The following is a 13,865-nucleotide window of genomic DNA, read 5'->3' as shown; positions in this document are numbered from 1 at the left end:
TCCTTCACTGCTTTCAAGGGAGTCCCCACTCTGGCCACCCCATCTCTCCAGGACACACTCCAGGGCCTGGCTCCCAAGGCCTTTCTTGATTTGGCTTTATCAGATTTTTCTTTTCCTGGGCCCCCAACTCCAACACCATTCTCTCACCTAGTTGTTCTCAACCAAGGGTAATTTTGCTGCTCAGGAACATGACAAAGTCCAAAGTACATGTTGATTGGGGTGCAAAGTAGGGGTGCATCTACCCTCTATTGGCATGTACAGGGTAAAGACCAAGGATGCTGCTGAACATCTTAAAAGCCACAGGATAGCCTCCATCACAGAGATTCATGCAGCCCAAAGTGACAGCAGCACACAGGCCAAGAGACCATGTTCTAGCCTACCAACTTTTGGCAATTCCTAGGTTGTGCTAGGCTGTTTCAAGTCTGTCTACCTGGAATGCCCTTCCCCTTCGGCATACCTGGGGAAGTATGATTCATCTTTCCAAATTCAAGTGTCACCTCTTCCATGGAACCTATTCATACTCCTTCCCCAAACCCCCATTAAAAAGGACAACATGCTCTTTTAGGCTGCAAATAAACTAATATTGGAGCATCCATAACCTTTGGCACAGTCTTGTTTGAAACTGGTCTGTACTCCCCCACTAGACTGTAAGCACCTTTAGGCGGGGACCTTGGCATTCATGCCTATATCTTTGGCCCCAGCATGGAACGTACATACCACACACATGAAGGAGTGTGGATGGGGAACTTAAGATCATGGATCTGCTTGGCAACTGGAGGGCTGTCTGTATAGGAGCCAGCCCAGCACAAGTGCTCGAGGTGTGTGGTGAGGATTGGGTATAGCAAGACAACAAGGGACGTCAAGGTGAGCTGTGCTCTGGCTCAAGGGCAGATGTGTGGGAGAGCTGACCTCTAACTGGATCATGTGGGAAGGCTTCCTGAGAGATGGTCTCTTTGCCAAGCCTTCAGAGACAGGATTTTGCCTCATGAAGGGGACTAGGAGAAAAATGCATTCCCCAGTGAGGGAAGGGCCTGAGTAGACACCTGGAGGGAGGAAAGACTAAAGAGTGTCTGGAGAGGAAACAGACATGTTTGGGAAGTTGGTGAGTTTGTGGTGGAAACCTGGAGTTTGAGGTGCCCGAGGGCCTTCCACTGGGGGGTGCTGTTTAATCAGACATTATGCCTGAGCTGCTTGGAGGTCAAGGCCTGGGAGGCTGTGTGTCTGCTTGGGTGGAGGGAGAGGGCAGGGCATGGTGTGGGCTTGCCTCTGCTCAGACGCTAGGAGGTTGCACTGATACCCATTGCAGATGAGGGGAGATGGAGTCAGGCAGGGCTGTAGAAAGGTGCCTCATGCTTTTCCCGCTCACACCCTAAACACCTGCCTTGCCCCGCCACAGTCCCATGAATGGAAAGGCACGTTCCTGTGAAGCAGCCCCGGAGGGAGCTCCTGGTGATCATGCCACAAAATGCAGTCACTACAAAACATCAAAACAGTTTTTCAGAACTTTTTTCCCAGCAGGTTTTATGAACTAACAGCTCTTCCCCTCAGGTGCGAGAGCCTCCAGGCTGTCACCAGAAATAGCACGAGGCATTGAGTTGTGTGCTGATAACTCACTGCTCTCCCACAAAAGTGGTCTGCAGTCCAGGTATAAAAGTACAAAAGGTATGAAGCCTGTGGTGAAGAGCGCAGCCCGGCTGAAGACACACGTGGACTCTGGGGCCACCCCTGGACCCTGTCCCACAGGTCTGCTTCATGCCTGTCCGCACCCTGTCCAAGATGCCCTGCCAGCCCCGACCGGGCTTGTAGAGGGGGCTGCCAGCTCCCCACAGAAGCAAAGGCTCTGGGCCCCCACATGTTCCTCCCTGGGCTCTCAGCCATGAAGAGAGTCATCTCCAGTCATCAGAGTTGGGGACAGGCAGGCGAGAGTCATTCAGCAGCTGGTCCTGGCTCAGCATTGTCTGAAAGGACACAGCCGAAGGGGCAGTTTAACAGAGTTTTGGTCCAGGCTGCCCTGCAGCAGCTACATGGGAAGCAGAGGGACTGGGGTGAGGGCTACATCTGATGCAGGTGCACTATAAGTTTATGGTGTCCCAAGAAACCCTGAGTATTAGGTTAGAATAAACACACTATTAAAATAAAAATAAATTGTTCATCTTAGAACTATATTTCCTATTTTCAGGCAAGGGCAAGTGTGGGCAGATTCATGCATGGGCCAATAAATAAAAAAGTTAAATAAAAGTGATCCTGTTTGGAGTCAGCGAGACTTTCCTGTTTTGTCCTTGGATACAAGGAGACTCTTGTGTCCCTGTCCTTGTCCTGTCTTCCCAATGTGCCTTGCTAGACAAGCAGATAAAGTACAGTGACAAGGCCCTGATGGGAACAGACAGTATAGCCAACAGGCTCAGTGATGGGATGTCCAAGAACTAAAAGGCCTTGGGAGTTATGGGCCCTCAAAAACAAATCCTGTGCTCTGTGGCTGGCTTTTCCTGCCAGCTCGGGTCCGCCTGTAAGCCTGGCAAGCAGGATGTCATTAGCCCTGCTTTACAGATAACTAAGCCAAGGCTCAGGAGAGAATGGCACCCGAGGTCACAAAGCTAGTAAAGTCAGAGCAGGGATTGAGCCACACTCCACAGCTGCTTTTCGAGGCCAAGCTGCTTCCCCATGATATGGTTTGTCCTTTTGGCCATGCCAGGATGTGCTCACAAGCCTGTGAACAATTTGTGATACCCCCGAAGTCAGAGGCAAGCTAGGATATGCATGTGTCTCTGGGCAAAAAGCAGAAGTGTCCACCAGGACAGGATGCAGGCTGGGCTCTAGGCTGATGAGACAGGTGATCCAGAGTTGCTAAGCATCTTGGTTTCCTTACCTCTGATCCTGGGAAGAGGACCTGAGACCTAGTGTGCTTTAGCTGGCTTTGGCTAAAGGCCCATGAGCCTCCCCATTGCCGGTAGGGGCTCAAGATACAGCAACAGGCCAATGGAGGAGGCCCCTGGGCTGCTTTCTGTCTCGAGGCTGGCTCAGGCTCAGGCTGTGACCCCAGCACTCAGCACCCTTCTTTGCTGTCCCCCAGGCCTTGTACACCACCATACCAACTCACTGGGCCTCCCTGGCACGATTCTGACTGTGGGGAGAGGGTCAGAGTCCTACCGTAAGGCGGTGAATGTCTTGGGAGAGGAGCCCTATCTGCGTCACGGTACCTTCCGAAGGTGCCATCTGTAAAATGGGCAGCAGCCTGGTCAGCATACATGGATGCAGCTCTTGATTCACAAAGATGGCATGCAAGTCCTGTGCTGCTCAAGCCTGGCTTCTCCAGGGCATGCTTCCCTGGAGGGATGGGCAAGGAGTGGGCCAGGCCCTGAGGAGTGACAGGTGGGTGAAGCACATGCTGCTTCTGTTCCTGGGGAAAGGCATCAATGTCCCACACTCCATGCATACCTCTCCTGGGGCCCCACTGGGAACTAGCATTCAGGGTACATAGAGGCAGGACTAGGCAGGGCTTGTCAGAAGCAGCCCTTCTGCATGTGGTCAGTGTTCCAGCTATTTCCAGGAGCAGAGAGCAGAAGGAATGAATGTCTTCAGGATGCTAAATAGACCCACGCTAACCAAGCAACAGAGCCCAGACACCAATGCCCTGGTATAGGTGGCCATCCTCCCGATTACTCAAGAGCCTCCCTTCTCCCCCTCCTTCTCAGGTAATGCTGGCTGGTCTCTTTCTTCTTCCCTAAACCTCTTTAGACACTGTAGATTTGGAAGCATTCTCTGTAAATTTGGAGGGCACCAAGTGTAACCCCTCCCTTGTTTTATAGGTAGGAAAACTGAAGCACACAAAGGGAACAGGGCTTACTTAAGGGTGCAGAGAATCAGTGGCAAAACAGTTCCATGCAGGGTTTGAAAACAGGCACATGCTGAGATCTCTGTACCACGACATAAGGAACAAGGGACAAAGCCTGCCCTGACTGGCTCTACAACTGCAATGGCCAGGCATCAATCTGAATGCGTGCTTGTCATCCAGCGGACTTGGGTACCAGATCTAACAGCAGCACTGCCAGCTGGCAAGCTTGTCCCCACATCTCTCACCTCTGAGGAGGCAGTGGCCTGCGGCAACAGACCATGCCAGAGGCTGCTGGTAGTTTAAGAAGCAAATTTTAGCATAGCCTCCATCTGGGACAGAATCAGAGTGCTACAATGGGGTCATCACACCGTGCCCAGGCCATCAGACGCGGTGACGTGGTGTTACTCTTCTGTGTGAGGCCCAAGATATTGAGGGGAGCCAAACGCTGCTTGGGGGCAAACTACAGTCTCCTGACCAGGAGCCCAGACTGGCAAGGCATGTCTCACCCTTAGTCCCAGCCAGACAAGGCCCATCTGGAGGAGCCATTATCAGTCAGTCAGCCTCTAAATTAAGGGAACAGATCTCTTCCAGTTCCGCCAGCACAGACAGACCAGCACCCACCATGGTTATGAGCCTGGCTAAGCTAGTAATAGAGAAGCCAGCAAAACACATGAAAGAACAGTCTTTCCAGCAAGGTGTCCTTCTCGTCTCCCCACTACCCGCTTCACTGAAGGAGGGGGCGGCTCATGCCACTGAAACAAACCAGCTTTGAGATCTGCACGACAGATGTGCCCTATAGTCAGGATGTGCATGAAACACAAAGCCCCCTCTGCTTCACAGAGGGAAGCAAATTGTGGAGCAGCAAGGCCACAGACCTCTTCTGCAGGATATGGGAGGGGGGTCTCGCCTTGTTCTACCCCGCCTGGTGAATCCTGAGTGTGCACCTGGCTGAGGACCAGGCTCAGTGCCATCGGCTCTTCAGCTCTGCAATCAGTAGGACTCCATTTTCAGATACTCTCAGCTCTCTTTCCCCAACAAAGTTAAAGGTATGTTGCGCTGCCTGCTTTCCACATAAATATTGCTTTTATTACAAGAAAGAAGAGACCGCCTCTGAAGTAAGGCACAACACAATTCCACAATTCCAACTGTGGCAGAAGTCCCTGTTGCTCATCCCTCTGATCTCAGCCAACACTGTGGCCCACGGGCCTAAGGCACTTGACCTTTTCCCTCGACTGAAGCGCGGGAGGTGCCTGAGAGCTGAGCCTCACGAGAGTGTCCATGGTCTCTGGACCTGCGTCCAAGTTTGTGTGTTTCCACTGGTGGTAAAGATGGACATCAATAATTATGAGAAATGTAAAAGTGTCTTTAAGTGTCTTTCCTCCTGAGTCCATCTTTGGCAATGGTCCCCAAAGCTTGGCCCCTTAGAGATGCAAATCCAGATCCTGGACACCCTTAGGGTTCAAAGAGAGACTGGCCCAGGGGTACACAATGCTGGAATGTTCTCTGCGAGTCATGCACACGTGCAGGGGTGAGGTGCAGTTATATGGTGACACACATGGTGTTACTGTGAGCTCTCAGGGTGCACAGAGAGGGCAGGTGATAAGGGCATCAGCTAATCTGTCCCACCTGGTCCAGCCCATCCAGTTCAGGGGAATCAAGGGGGCTGAGGCCCCGGTAGCCACTGTAGATCCTGTGACTATCACTGACACCGTCACTAGGCTCCATTGGGCAAATGTAGTCTGTTGATTCATCGAACTTCTTTTTTCTTATGTTTCCAAAGTGTGAAAATCCTAGTTTCCTTGGCTAAAACACAGCAAATGCAAGATTATGCAATCAAGGCAGTATGCGGATATGACTGACAATATACTTAAGAGCAGGCCCACAAAGAAAGCAATAATGTAAACTGCTCCTAGAAAGACTCTGAACAAAAAACAGAGCTCTTTTAAGCAATTTCTATGCTGCGAAAAGGGCAACAGGTAAATAAACTTGAACAAGAGCTGCTCCTCAAATACTATGCCTGAAACTCATGCCTGGCTACCCCACCAAAGTGACTTTCTTATTTCCACAGATGAACTGGGAGTTCCTTTAGAAAGTACTTGAGATCTGCACTTGAGGCCAAGCACAGAGAACTTGCCTCACTATAGCTGCTGGCACCCCAACCCCTTCCCATCTCAGCACCTGGCAACATCTAAAGGCACGTAGGATAGCTCCAGGTTGCTCCTTGCCCTAGTGTCACCCAGCACAGTTTCTGACAGACTCCCCCAGACACACTTCCTGTCCTGCTCCCGTGGGGAAGGAGCTCTGTGCATGAGTTGTAGCTGGGCATGAATCATCAACACTACCAGGTATAGGACCGGCCTACCCTCCAGGCCTGTAGGTCTACAGTCTGGGAAGAATGTGGTCTGAGAACGCTGTGGCTCAGGCAGGTCTAAAGGGCTGTGTGGGATTTTGGGAGCCCCACTGAGTAGTGTTGATGCTTGGAAGACCTTGGGACGTCTGGGCATCTGTGTGCTGGCCACTTCACAAAACAAGACAGATGAGACCAGCTTCCAATGGGAGCAGTTCCTATGCCAGCAGGACAACTTTGGCCAAGATCTCATGGCATTGTGTCATGCAGACGGGTCTGACCGAAGAAAAGCTAGACTTGGAGTGTTTCCGCTCTGCAAGATGAGTCACGGGAGCAACGGGGTGTAGGATAAGCTCTAAGCCACCTGAGGATAGGTGCTTCCTGCACATATTTTCTATTTTCTAAAGAAACCTGCACTCTCTTCCTTGGACTCAAAATTGGTGGAGAACTGGCTTAACAAAGAACTGGCCTAACAGCGCACAGGACCATAACAGAAGCTGGAAGGGCCTCCTTGTCCAGGTTGCACATGCTGCTCTGGCTGTAGGCTTCAAGCCAGGCACTGTGCTGGAGGGCCAGGAGGCAGCCCAGCGCCCACCCAGAAAGGGTCTGCAACTCACCCGGACTTTGGCTGTGGTGGTCAGTGGTGTGTAAGCAGGTAAGGACATTTTATCTCGCTTTTCCTGTTCAGCCTCTGGACCAATCAAGGCATTGAACTTGGTGGTCAGGTGGCGCCTGAGGAGCGTCTTTTGTGGGGGGATATTGAGAAGCATAGCCAGGGTGTCCCCAGTGAAGCGTGGCTCTAAGATCTAAGAAGGAACCACAGACAAATCTGGCCACAGGCAAATACAAATACCTCGAGGTGGGGGATGCCGAGAGATTGGCCTGTTGGGGCTGGGGGCACCTTCAGAGCAGGGGCAGGAGCTCATTCACTTGCTCTGAATCCCACTCCTCCCACTGGCTGGCACAGGGCCTGGCTCTGAGCAGACACTAGCACATTTGCTGACTGACCACCCTTGTTTTCACAGACCAGCAGAGAACTGGGACCTCTTGGTGAGGCTGTCTCCCATGGTCTCCCCTGGATGACATCCAAGCCACCATACTTCCTCATTTTCTTTCTGGCTTTGCGACTTGACAGATCTGAGTAGTGATAAGGATCATACTGCAACAAGTGGGAAGCTGCATTTTTATGGCCTTCCTGTCCCTTCCCCAGCCCCCACATTCCCTCAGGACAGGCGGACCCACCTTGTAAGTGTTGGTCCTCATGTAACCCATTGACCTAAAATCCTCGGGTCTGATGCCAAGGAGGTGCTTCCAGAAAGCATCTTGCTTCCATGAGGTATTAATTCTTAAGGACAAGTTATCAAAATACTTTCTTTGAGATGTCAAATTATGCAAGAGCTTCAGATGAAGTATCTATTTTTTAAACTAGATTTTGTGTCTTGTCCTTAATAAGTTTCTGAATATCCCATTTGCACCAAGGCAGGTGGGTTAGGCCAGAGATCCACTCACAATGAGGCCTCCATGGACTCCACTCCCTCGAAGATTGGGTGCGTACTCTGCCAGGTCCACAGATCGCAACCATTCCATCACCCTGTGGTTGGACCACTGTACAACTTCTGAAGGAGAAAGGTTACTCTGTCAGAGGGAGAAGGAGAGTGAGGAAGTTAGGCTTAATAGGTCCCACCATGGTCCTCTGTGGAGTCAGCCCCTGTAAGTGACCCAGCCCCAGATGCACCACAACAATAGAAGACCCTCAAGCCTGGTGACCCACACCATCTGCCATAGCACCAGCCTCCCCAGTTTACAGGAAATAGATCTCCCACTGAATCTTGCAAGATCTTCCACACTGAGATATCTGAATCCAGAATTGTTATTTCCTCATTTTCTGGCTAACTTTGAGACAAATAAATGAGAACATTATAGTTATTCTTTCAGTGATTCAACAGAACTTTAAAGATGACTGTCAATTACAATTCAAGTGTTTTATAGAAGAAAGATCTCCCTGGTGTCACCAACTGTTTTAGGGGAGCACACCTTAAGATACTTATTCCTAAGTACTCTCATGTAGCATTGTGGTCTTAAAAATGCACAGTGCTGTGCCTGACATATACAAGGCATTCAAAACATGTTTGTTGAATAAGGAGAAAATAGGAGATAGATTGCAAAGGTAGCAGTTTTTAATCTGCCAGGAAGCTGAGTTAATTCTATAGCAGGGTTAGACCTAGTTCCCAGGAACAGAGGAGACAGGATGTGACTGACAATCTTCAGTTTTGGGGTCCACCAAGAACTCCGAAGTTCATGGAACATAATCAGTTATTTCATCATGGCTTGGGATGTTGTTAGTTACCTATACTATTTCTTCTCTAGCAAGACTGCTCATGGATCCCCTGTACCTGGGCCTGAAGATCAGTTACTTTTGGATCTGTGAGTAGGGATACCTATTCTGAAATGTCTAGCTTCCATGGGCTCCTCTTCCCTCTCCAGTCTCTTCTCCTCTCTTCTACTGTGGCACCTATCTTTCCATTTTGTCTTTCCCTTCCCTCTCCTTTGTACCATCTTCTTATCTCCTTTTATCACTATGATGACTTTCTAGTACGTGTCTCCCCAGTGGAGGGTGAGAGCTTAGAGGGCTATGGCTACTATGAGACACAAAGTATAGGTAACAGGTGTTTGGGGCACCATGATTCCCAAAACAGTGCTTTTATGCTGTCATTCTTGTTTTCTCTTGCTTGATGTTGCAGGGTTCCTGGCTCAGAGCTACTTGGAGAGATATTATCATGGTCTCACCTCATCAGCTGGCCGCCGGTGCAGGCAGTGGGGGTTGAACTTGTTGACATGCAGCACGTGAATGGCACATTTGATGCTGAGATGATGTAGTTGGCTGGTAACTTTTAAGAAGAGTAAATCATTCTGAAAGAGGAAAGTTTGGCTGATAAACCAGTTTCCAAAGTGACAAAAGACCCCTGATGTCCCTTCCCAGGCCAAACAGAGACAAGTCAACCACATTTCAGGAAGGCGCACATGGAGACACCCACAGCTCATTACAGTGGTTTGTACTCTGCTACTTGGGATCTTTTTTGTGACAAATGATATTACTTCAAGGCCATAAGAATATATGGAATTAAGTTTAAAATGACCACCATGGGTACATGTGAGCTGGGTGCTCACAGGCACCACTGAAACATTTAAAGAAAAAGTCCTCACCACAGTCAGGTATTGCAGCATTCGTCCATCAACTCTAGATTCATGAAACTGGTCTTTGTACTGGGGTAAGCCAATATCATCAAGCCACCCTACAAATACAAAAACCCCAGATACGTCAGGATTCATATGAGAGAATGTAGATGCCAAGAAAGGGGAGCAAATCATATTTTGAGGTTCCAGTTTTATTCCCCAAAATGTTTGGTAATTCCTCTGCCTTTTACAAGGAGACAGCTCTCTTTGAGGTAACTATTTAACAGGGAAATTCCTTCTACCCTTAGTTGCTGCTGGAAACATGCTTAATACATATATGCCTGTCCTTACGTGTCACCCAAATGTGGTCTAGCAGTGCAGACTTCTCCTCCTGCTTGGCATTGATGGCTTTCACTGCTAAGACAAGTTTCTTCCTGTGGAGAGGGTGCTTAATTCCTAGCTCCTGAAATTAAAAGGTGAAGACCACATGTGAAATTTTGGCAGGTAATTTGGCCCTCAAAGAAAGCTGTATCTGGGTGGAGATGCTCTGAGACTATGACAGTGGATCTCTGTACCATGCCCTAGGATGCCAACCTGCAGGTATGGAGGGACTCTCAGTCTCCTCCATCTATCCTCCTTTGTGTGTGAGAGTAGTGGCAGATCCTGGCCTCCCCAGGCGTTGGTTTGGGGAGAAATGGGAGTCTCCTCTCCCCAAGCTCAGCCCTTACCTTTTCCATGTCCTGAGGGGTGGCTGTCAGTAAAGTGTGGCCGGAAGACACCCACTGCCTGGCGAAGATCACATACTGAGCCAGGCCAAAGTCCTCCAGCCATGCACACACACGCTCTGTGCTCCACTGGGCAAAGGGGGCGTTGGTGTCACTGGGAAGCAGGAGAATAGCATATTCCTATTAGCGGGAGAGGCTGTGGTTCTGAATCTAGTCATGTCTCACAAAAAAGAACTGTTTTTTAACAAACAACCTCCATCATGGGATTTTGTTCAACAAAATTCCACTATAGCACACTCACATGAAGTATGCCCTGGCGTTTCCTTAATAACGCAAGATGTGAATTTCAAATCTCAGGCTACTTAGAGCATGGGGCAGCCTATACGATCCTCCTGAGATCACGTTTATATGCCCTAGGTCCACATACACACATATACATGCCACAAGCCCAGAGCTGTGGCCTCATTGGGAGGAATCATCTTTTTAGGAAAATGCTTAGAAAACTAGTTTTCTTAGCATTTAAGAGGGTCAGTTCTCAACATTAAAAAAAACAAAAACAACACCCGAAACTAAAAGCAAAAACTTTCCAGTCAACAGTTCACAGCTTACATATTAACAAAACATGGGAACATTCAAATTAAAGTCAACAAAAGGACAATATGTGTTTTATCAGTACTAACAAGACTGGTCTGAGAGTCGTGGCCGGTACTAGAGATAAATAAGAACAAGAAGTATAGGTATTAGAAAGGCAGAAACAACAAAAAAAACCATTCATTACAGATGATAGGACTGTCCATTTAGAAAACCCAAGAGAGCTCAGTAAAGTGGCCAGTTATAAAATACACATATAAACGTATGTAAGGTATATGTTACATGCAAAGATCAACAATTTTCTAACACCATCAATGCACAGATACTAATGCTTCTGTTAAAACAATTTAAAAATTCCACTCATAGCAACCAACATTATAAAACGCCTACAAATTGCCTTAACAAGAGACATTTGGCCTTGTGTGATTATGTGTGGGGATTGCGGGGGTGGGGAGAGGTGTTGACTACAACAGTCAATGAGCAACATGAAAAAGGACAGGAATAAATGAAAAGCTAGATTATGTTCCTAGACAGGATGACTGGGTTTTATAAAGCCATCAATTCTTAAGGACATCCATTCTTCATTTAAAGTGTGAATTTAATAGCACACTAAAAATCCCAATGGAGTCATTTTTTTAGGAGGGGAGGATTTGACAGTGCAACTTTCTGTTCATAAACGGGGATTTATAGAATATTGAAGAGTAGATATTCCTTCAAAGACTAGAAAGATTCCTTCAAAGCATCCCTAACATACTACATTGAAACATATTTTTTAAATCTGGTCAAACTGTTCTTAAAGTTAGGGAATTCCTTAAAGGATAAACATGGTAAGAAAGTTCCATTTTAGAATAATTGCTAGAGATGATGTATATCCTGGGGCAGGGACTGATCAATTGCAACCTGGAGCCTGGGCTTTCACGAGTCCTGAAAATGTTTTTATGAGGCCTGGAACTTATAAAATTTCAAAAAAGTATAAAATCTAAATATTAAATTAGAAATAAAAGGAATATTTAGAATTAGAAAACAAGCCACAAAAACTGCAAATTTTGCAAAACAAAAAAAATCACAAAATCTAGAAATATTAATATTTTATTATATAAAAAGTAGATACACCTCTATAGTTTGATTCTTTCTTGAGACAAGATATTTATCATTTTAGAGATGGAGTATTTATTTATTTTAGAGACAGGGTTTTAGTAATTAATTATTTTTAGAGATGGGGTCTGGCTTTGCTGCCCAGGCTGGAGTAGAGTGATGTAATCATAGCTCACTGCAGCCTTGAACTCCTGGGCTCAAGCAATCCTCCTGCCTCAGCCTCCCACGTAGCTGGGACTAAAGGTCTGAGCCACTGTATCCAGATATAGTACTTTTTTACTCTCATATTTTGGGTGCATACTGTTTGACTGCTTCTTTATATGTCCACAATCTATAATACTTTCTATGAAAACAGATGGTTGATTTAGTCTTTCTTATAGTATGACTGATCTTTATCTTTTATGACAATAGTTAAAAAAAGTTTTATCTTCACAATTCTTTTTATTTTTATCTGTTTTTTTTTTTGAGATGGAGTTTTACTCCTGTTACCCAGGCTGGAGTGCAATGGCATGATCTCGGCTCACCGCAACCTCTGCCTCCTGGGTTCAAGCAATTCGCCTGCCTTAGCCTCCCGAGTAGCTGGGACTACAGGTGCGTGCCACTATGCCCAGCTAATTTTTTTTTGTATTTTTAGTAGAGACGGGGTTTCACCATGTTGACTAGGATGGTCTTGATCTCTTGACCTCATGATCCACCCGGCCTCAGCCTCCCAAAGTGCTGGGATTATAGGCGTGAGCCACCGCGACCAGCCTCTTTCTTCACAATTTATAACTGGTATTGTCATGTACATTTTTAGAATCATTTAAATTTAGAAAAGCCTCTGTCAAATATCTTATATGTGAGTTGTAAAACTACACCTCATTCAAGTTTTCTAATGCTATGGCTAATCTTAAGCATTCTCTGAATTTGACAATATTCATTTAACTCATGTGTTGTCTATGTCCTTGTGGCTGTACATGAGTTTATGTCATCTCTGTCACTGTCAGTATATCATGTAAACTTAGCAAGAAATTTCAACCTTTTTCCAATGAGTTCATATGATTCATCTTATATAAACAACAATCTAGGAGACCATTCATTCCTTTTGTTTAAAACTTGCCTCTTTGTCTTAGCAAATTACTGCTTTTGGTATGATCTGGATTTTTTATTTATAATTTAATTTTTAATGTAAGAAAGAATAATTTCTCTCAAATTTCAATGCATACTTTATCACTTTTATTTTATATTCTGTTTGGTTTTTATTTCATTCATTTCCTTGTTTCTTGGAAGGGGGAAAAACAAACATATCTGAGGGACATTTCAGTTCTTTTTTAAATTTTTTAACTTTCATATTTTGCGTAGTCTTTGTGAACCTAACATTTCAGTTCTAAGGGGAAAATAAGTGTTTCTGAGATCATAATTTGAAAACCTCTGTCCTATAGACCTTTTCAAAACCACCTAGAGCTCTGATCCTCAACTCCAGTAGTCTTCCTGTTTTTTGTTTTGTGATCCTCTCCTCCCTCTTAAGTCTTGAGGTGCTCGCACAGTATCAGACCCAGCTTCTGCACCTCCTCCTCGGCTCCTCTCAATGCCAGCATCTCCCATATCCTCAGCCAGGGCACCACTCAACATTCTAGGAAATAATCTGGAGGTGACAGAGAAGATACTCTTCATCTATAGCCAAACCATTTATTTTGCTGACATATTCCAAAACATCTTTCCAAATTGCAGTTCAAATGATATAGCTGAGATTTATCAAATATGCTCTTCTCATCAGAGGGGAAGAGGACATGGCACATTTATAATTACTCAGTTCATCAGTGAGTAAGGAGTGCTGAGTGAATTGGCACAATGGGAAGTGGAAGTAATCCTGGAAGCCATTTGTGCAGTGGGAAAGCTAGTGAATCAAACCTAACTAAACTAAACATGCAGTGTCTGTAAACCACATACACATACCCCACCCTACCCTAAACCCAAACAACATGGATCCCCAGGTCAACTTCCCCTTAACAAGTCCCCCGAAGCCCTCACAGCTACCCTAACACCATCTGTTATACGGAAAGGTGTAGACCAAGGGAAAGTTGGAGAAAAAAGAGTCAGCAGTCTTAAAACTGGCTGTGTT

The 13,865-nt window shown here is 46.5% G+C and overlaps 1 protein-coding gene across 26 annotated transcripts in view; it reads right to left on the bottom strand.

The window, feature by feature from the left end:
* Window positions 1-1,493: 1,493 nt before the first annotated feature.
* The window catches only part of PPFIBP2 (PPFIB scaffold protein 2), a 141,655-nt gene continuing 129,283 nt past the window's right edge, over window positions 1,494-13,865 (bottom strand). For 19 of the 26 annotated variants that reach the window (XM_035265687.3, XM_078340422.1, XM_078340424.1 and 16 more), the window contains 9 exons: window positions 10,082-10,232; window positions 9,705-9,816; window positions 9,384-9,472; window positions 8,967-9,089; window positions 7,689-7,814; window positions 6,797-6,985; window positions 5,459-5,635; window positions 3,148-3,213; window positions 1,494-1,958 (listed from right to left, as the gene is read on the bottom strand). In XM_035265687.3, coding sequence (XP_035121578.1) covers window positions 1,887-1,958; window positions 3,148-3,213; window positions 5,459-5,635; window positions 6,797-6,985; window positions 7,689-7,814; window positions 8,967-9,089; window positions 9,384-9,472; window positions 9,705-9,816; window positions 10,082-10,232 — 1,105 coding nt within the window. In that variant the 3' untranslated portion in view covers window positions 1,494-1,886. Of the gene's footprint in view, window positions 1,959-3,147; window positions 3,214-4,896; window positions 5,636-6,796; window positions 6,986-7,688; window positions 7,815-8,966; window positions 9,090-9,383; window positions 9,473-9,704; window positions 9,817-10,081; window positions 10,233-13,865 lie in introns of those variants that run through there. The other 7 variants (XM_035265690.3, XM_035265691.3, XM_002754974.5 and 4 more) reach the window with 2 other exon arrangements.

Source organism: Callithrix jacchus, chromosome 10 (genome assembly GCF_049354715.1).
Source record: "Callithrix jacchus isolate 240 chromosome 10, calJac240_pri, whole genome shotgun sequence".
Lineage (NCBI taxonomy): Eukaryota > Metazoa > Chordata > Mammalia > Primates > Cebidae > Callithrix > Callithrix jacchus.
This window is presented reverse-complemented; position numbering and strand designations above follow the sequence as displayed.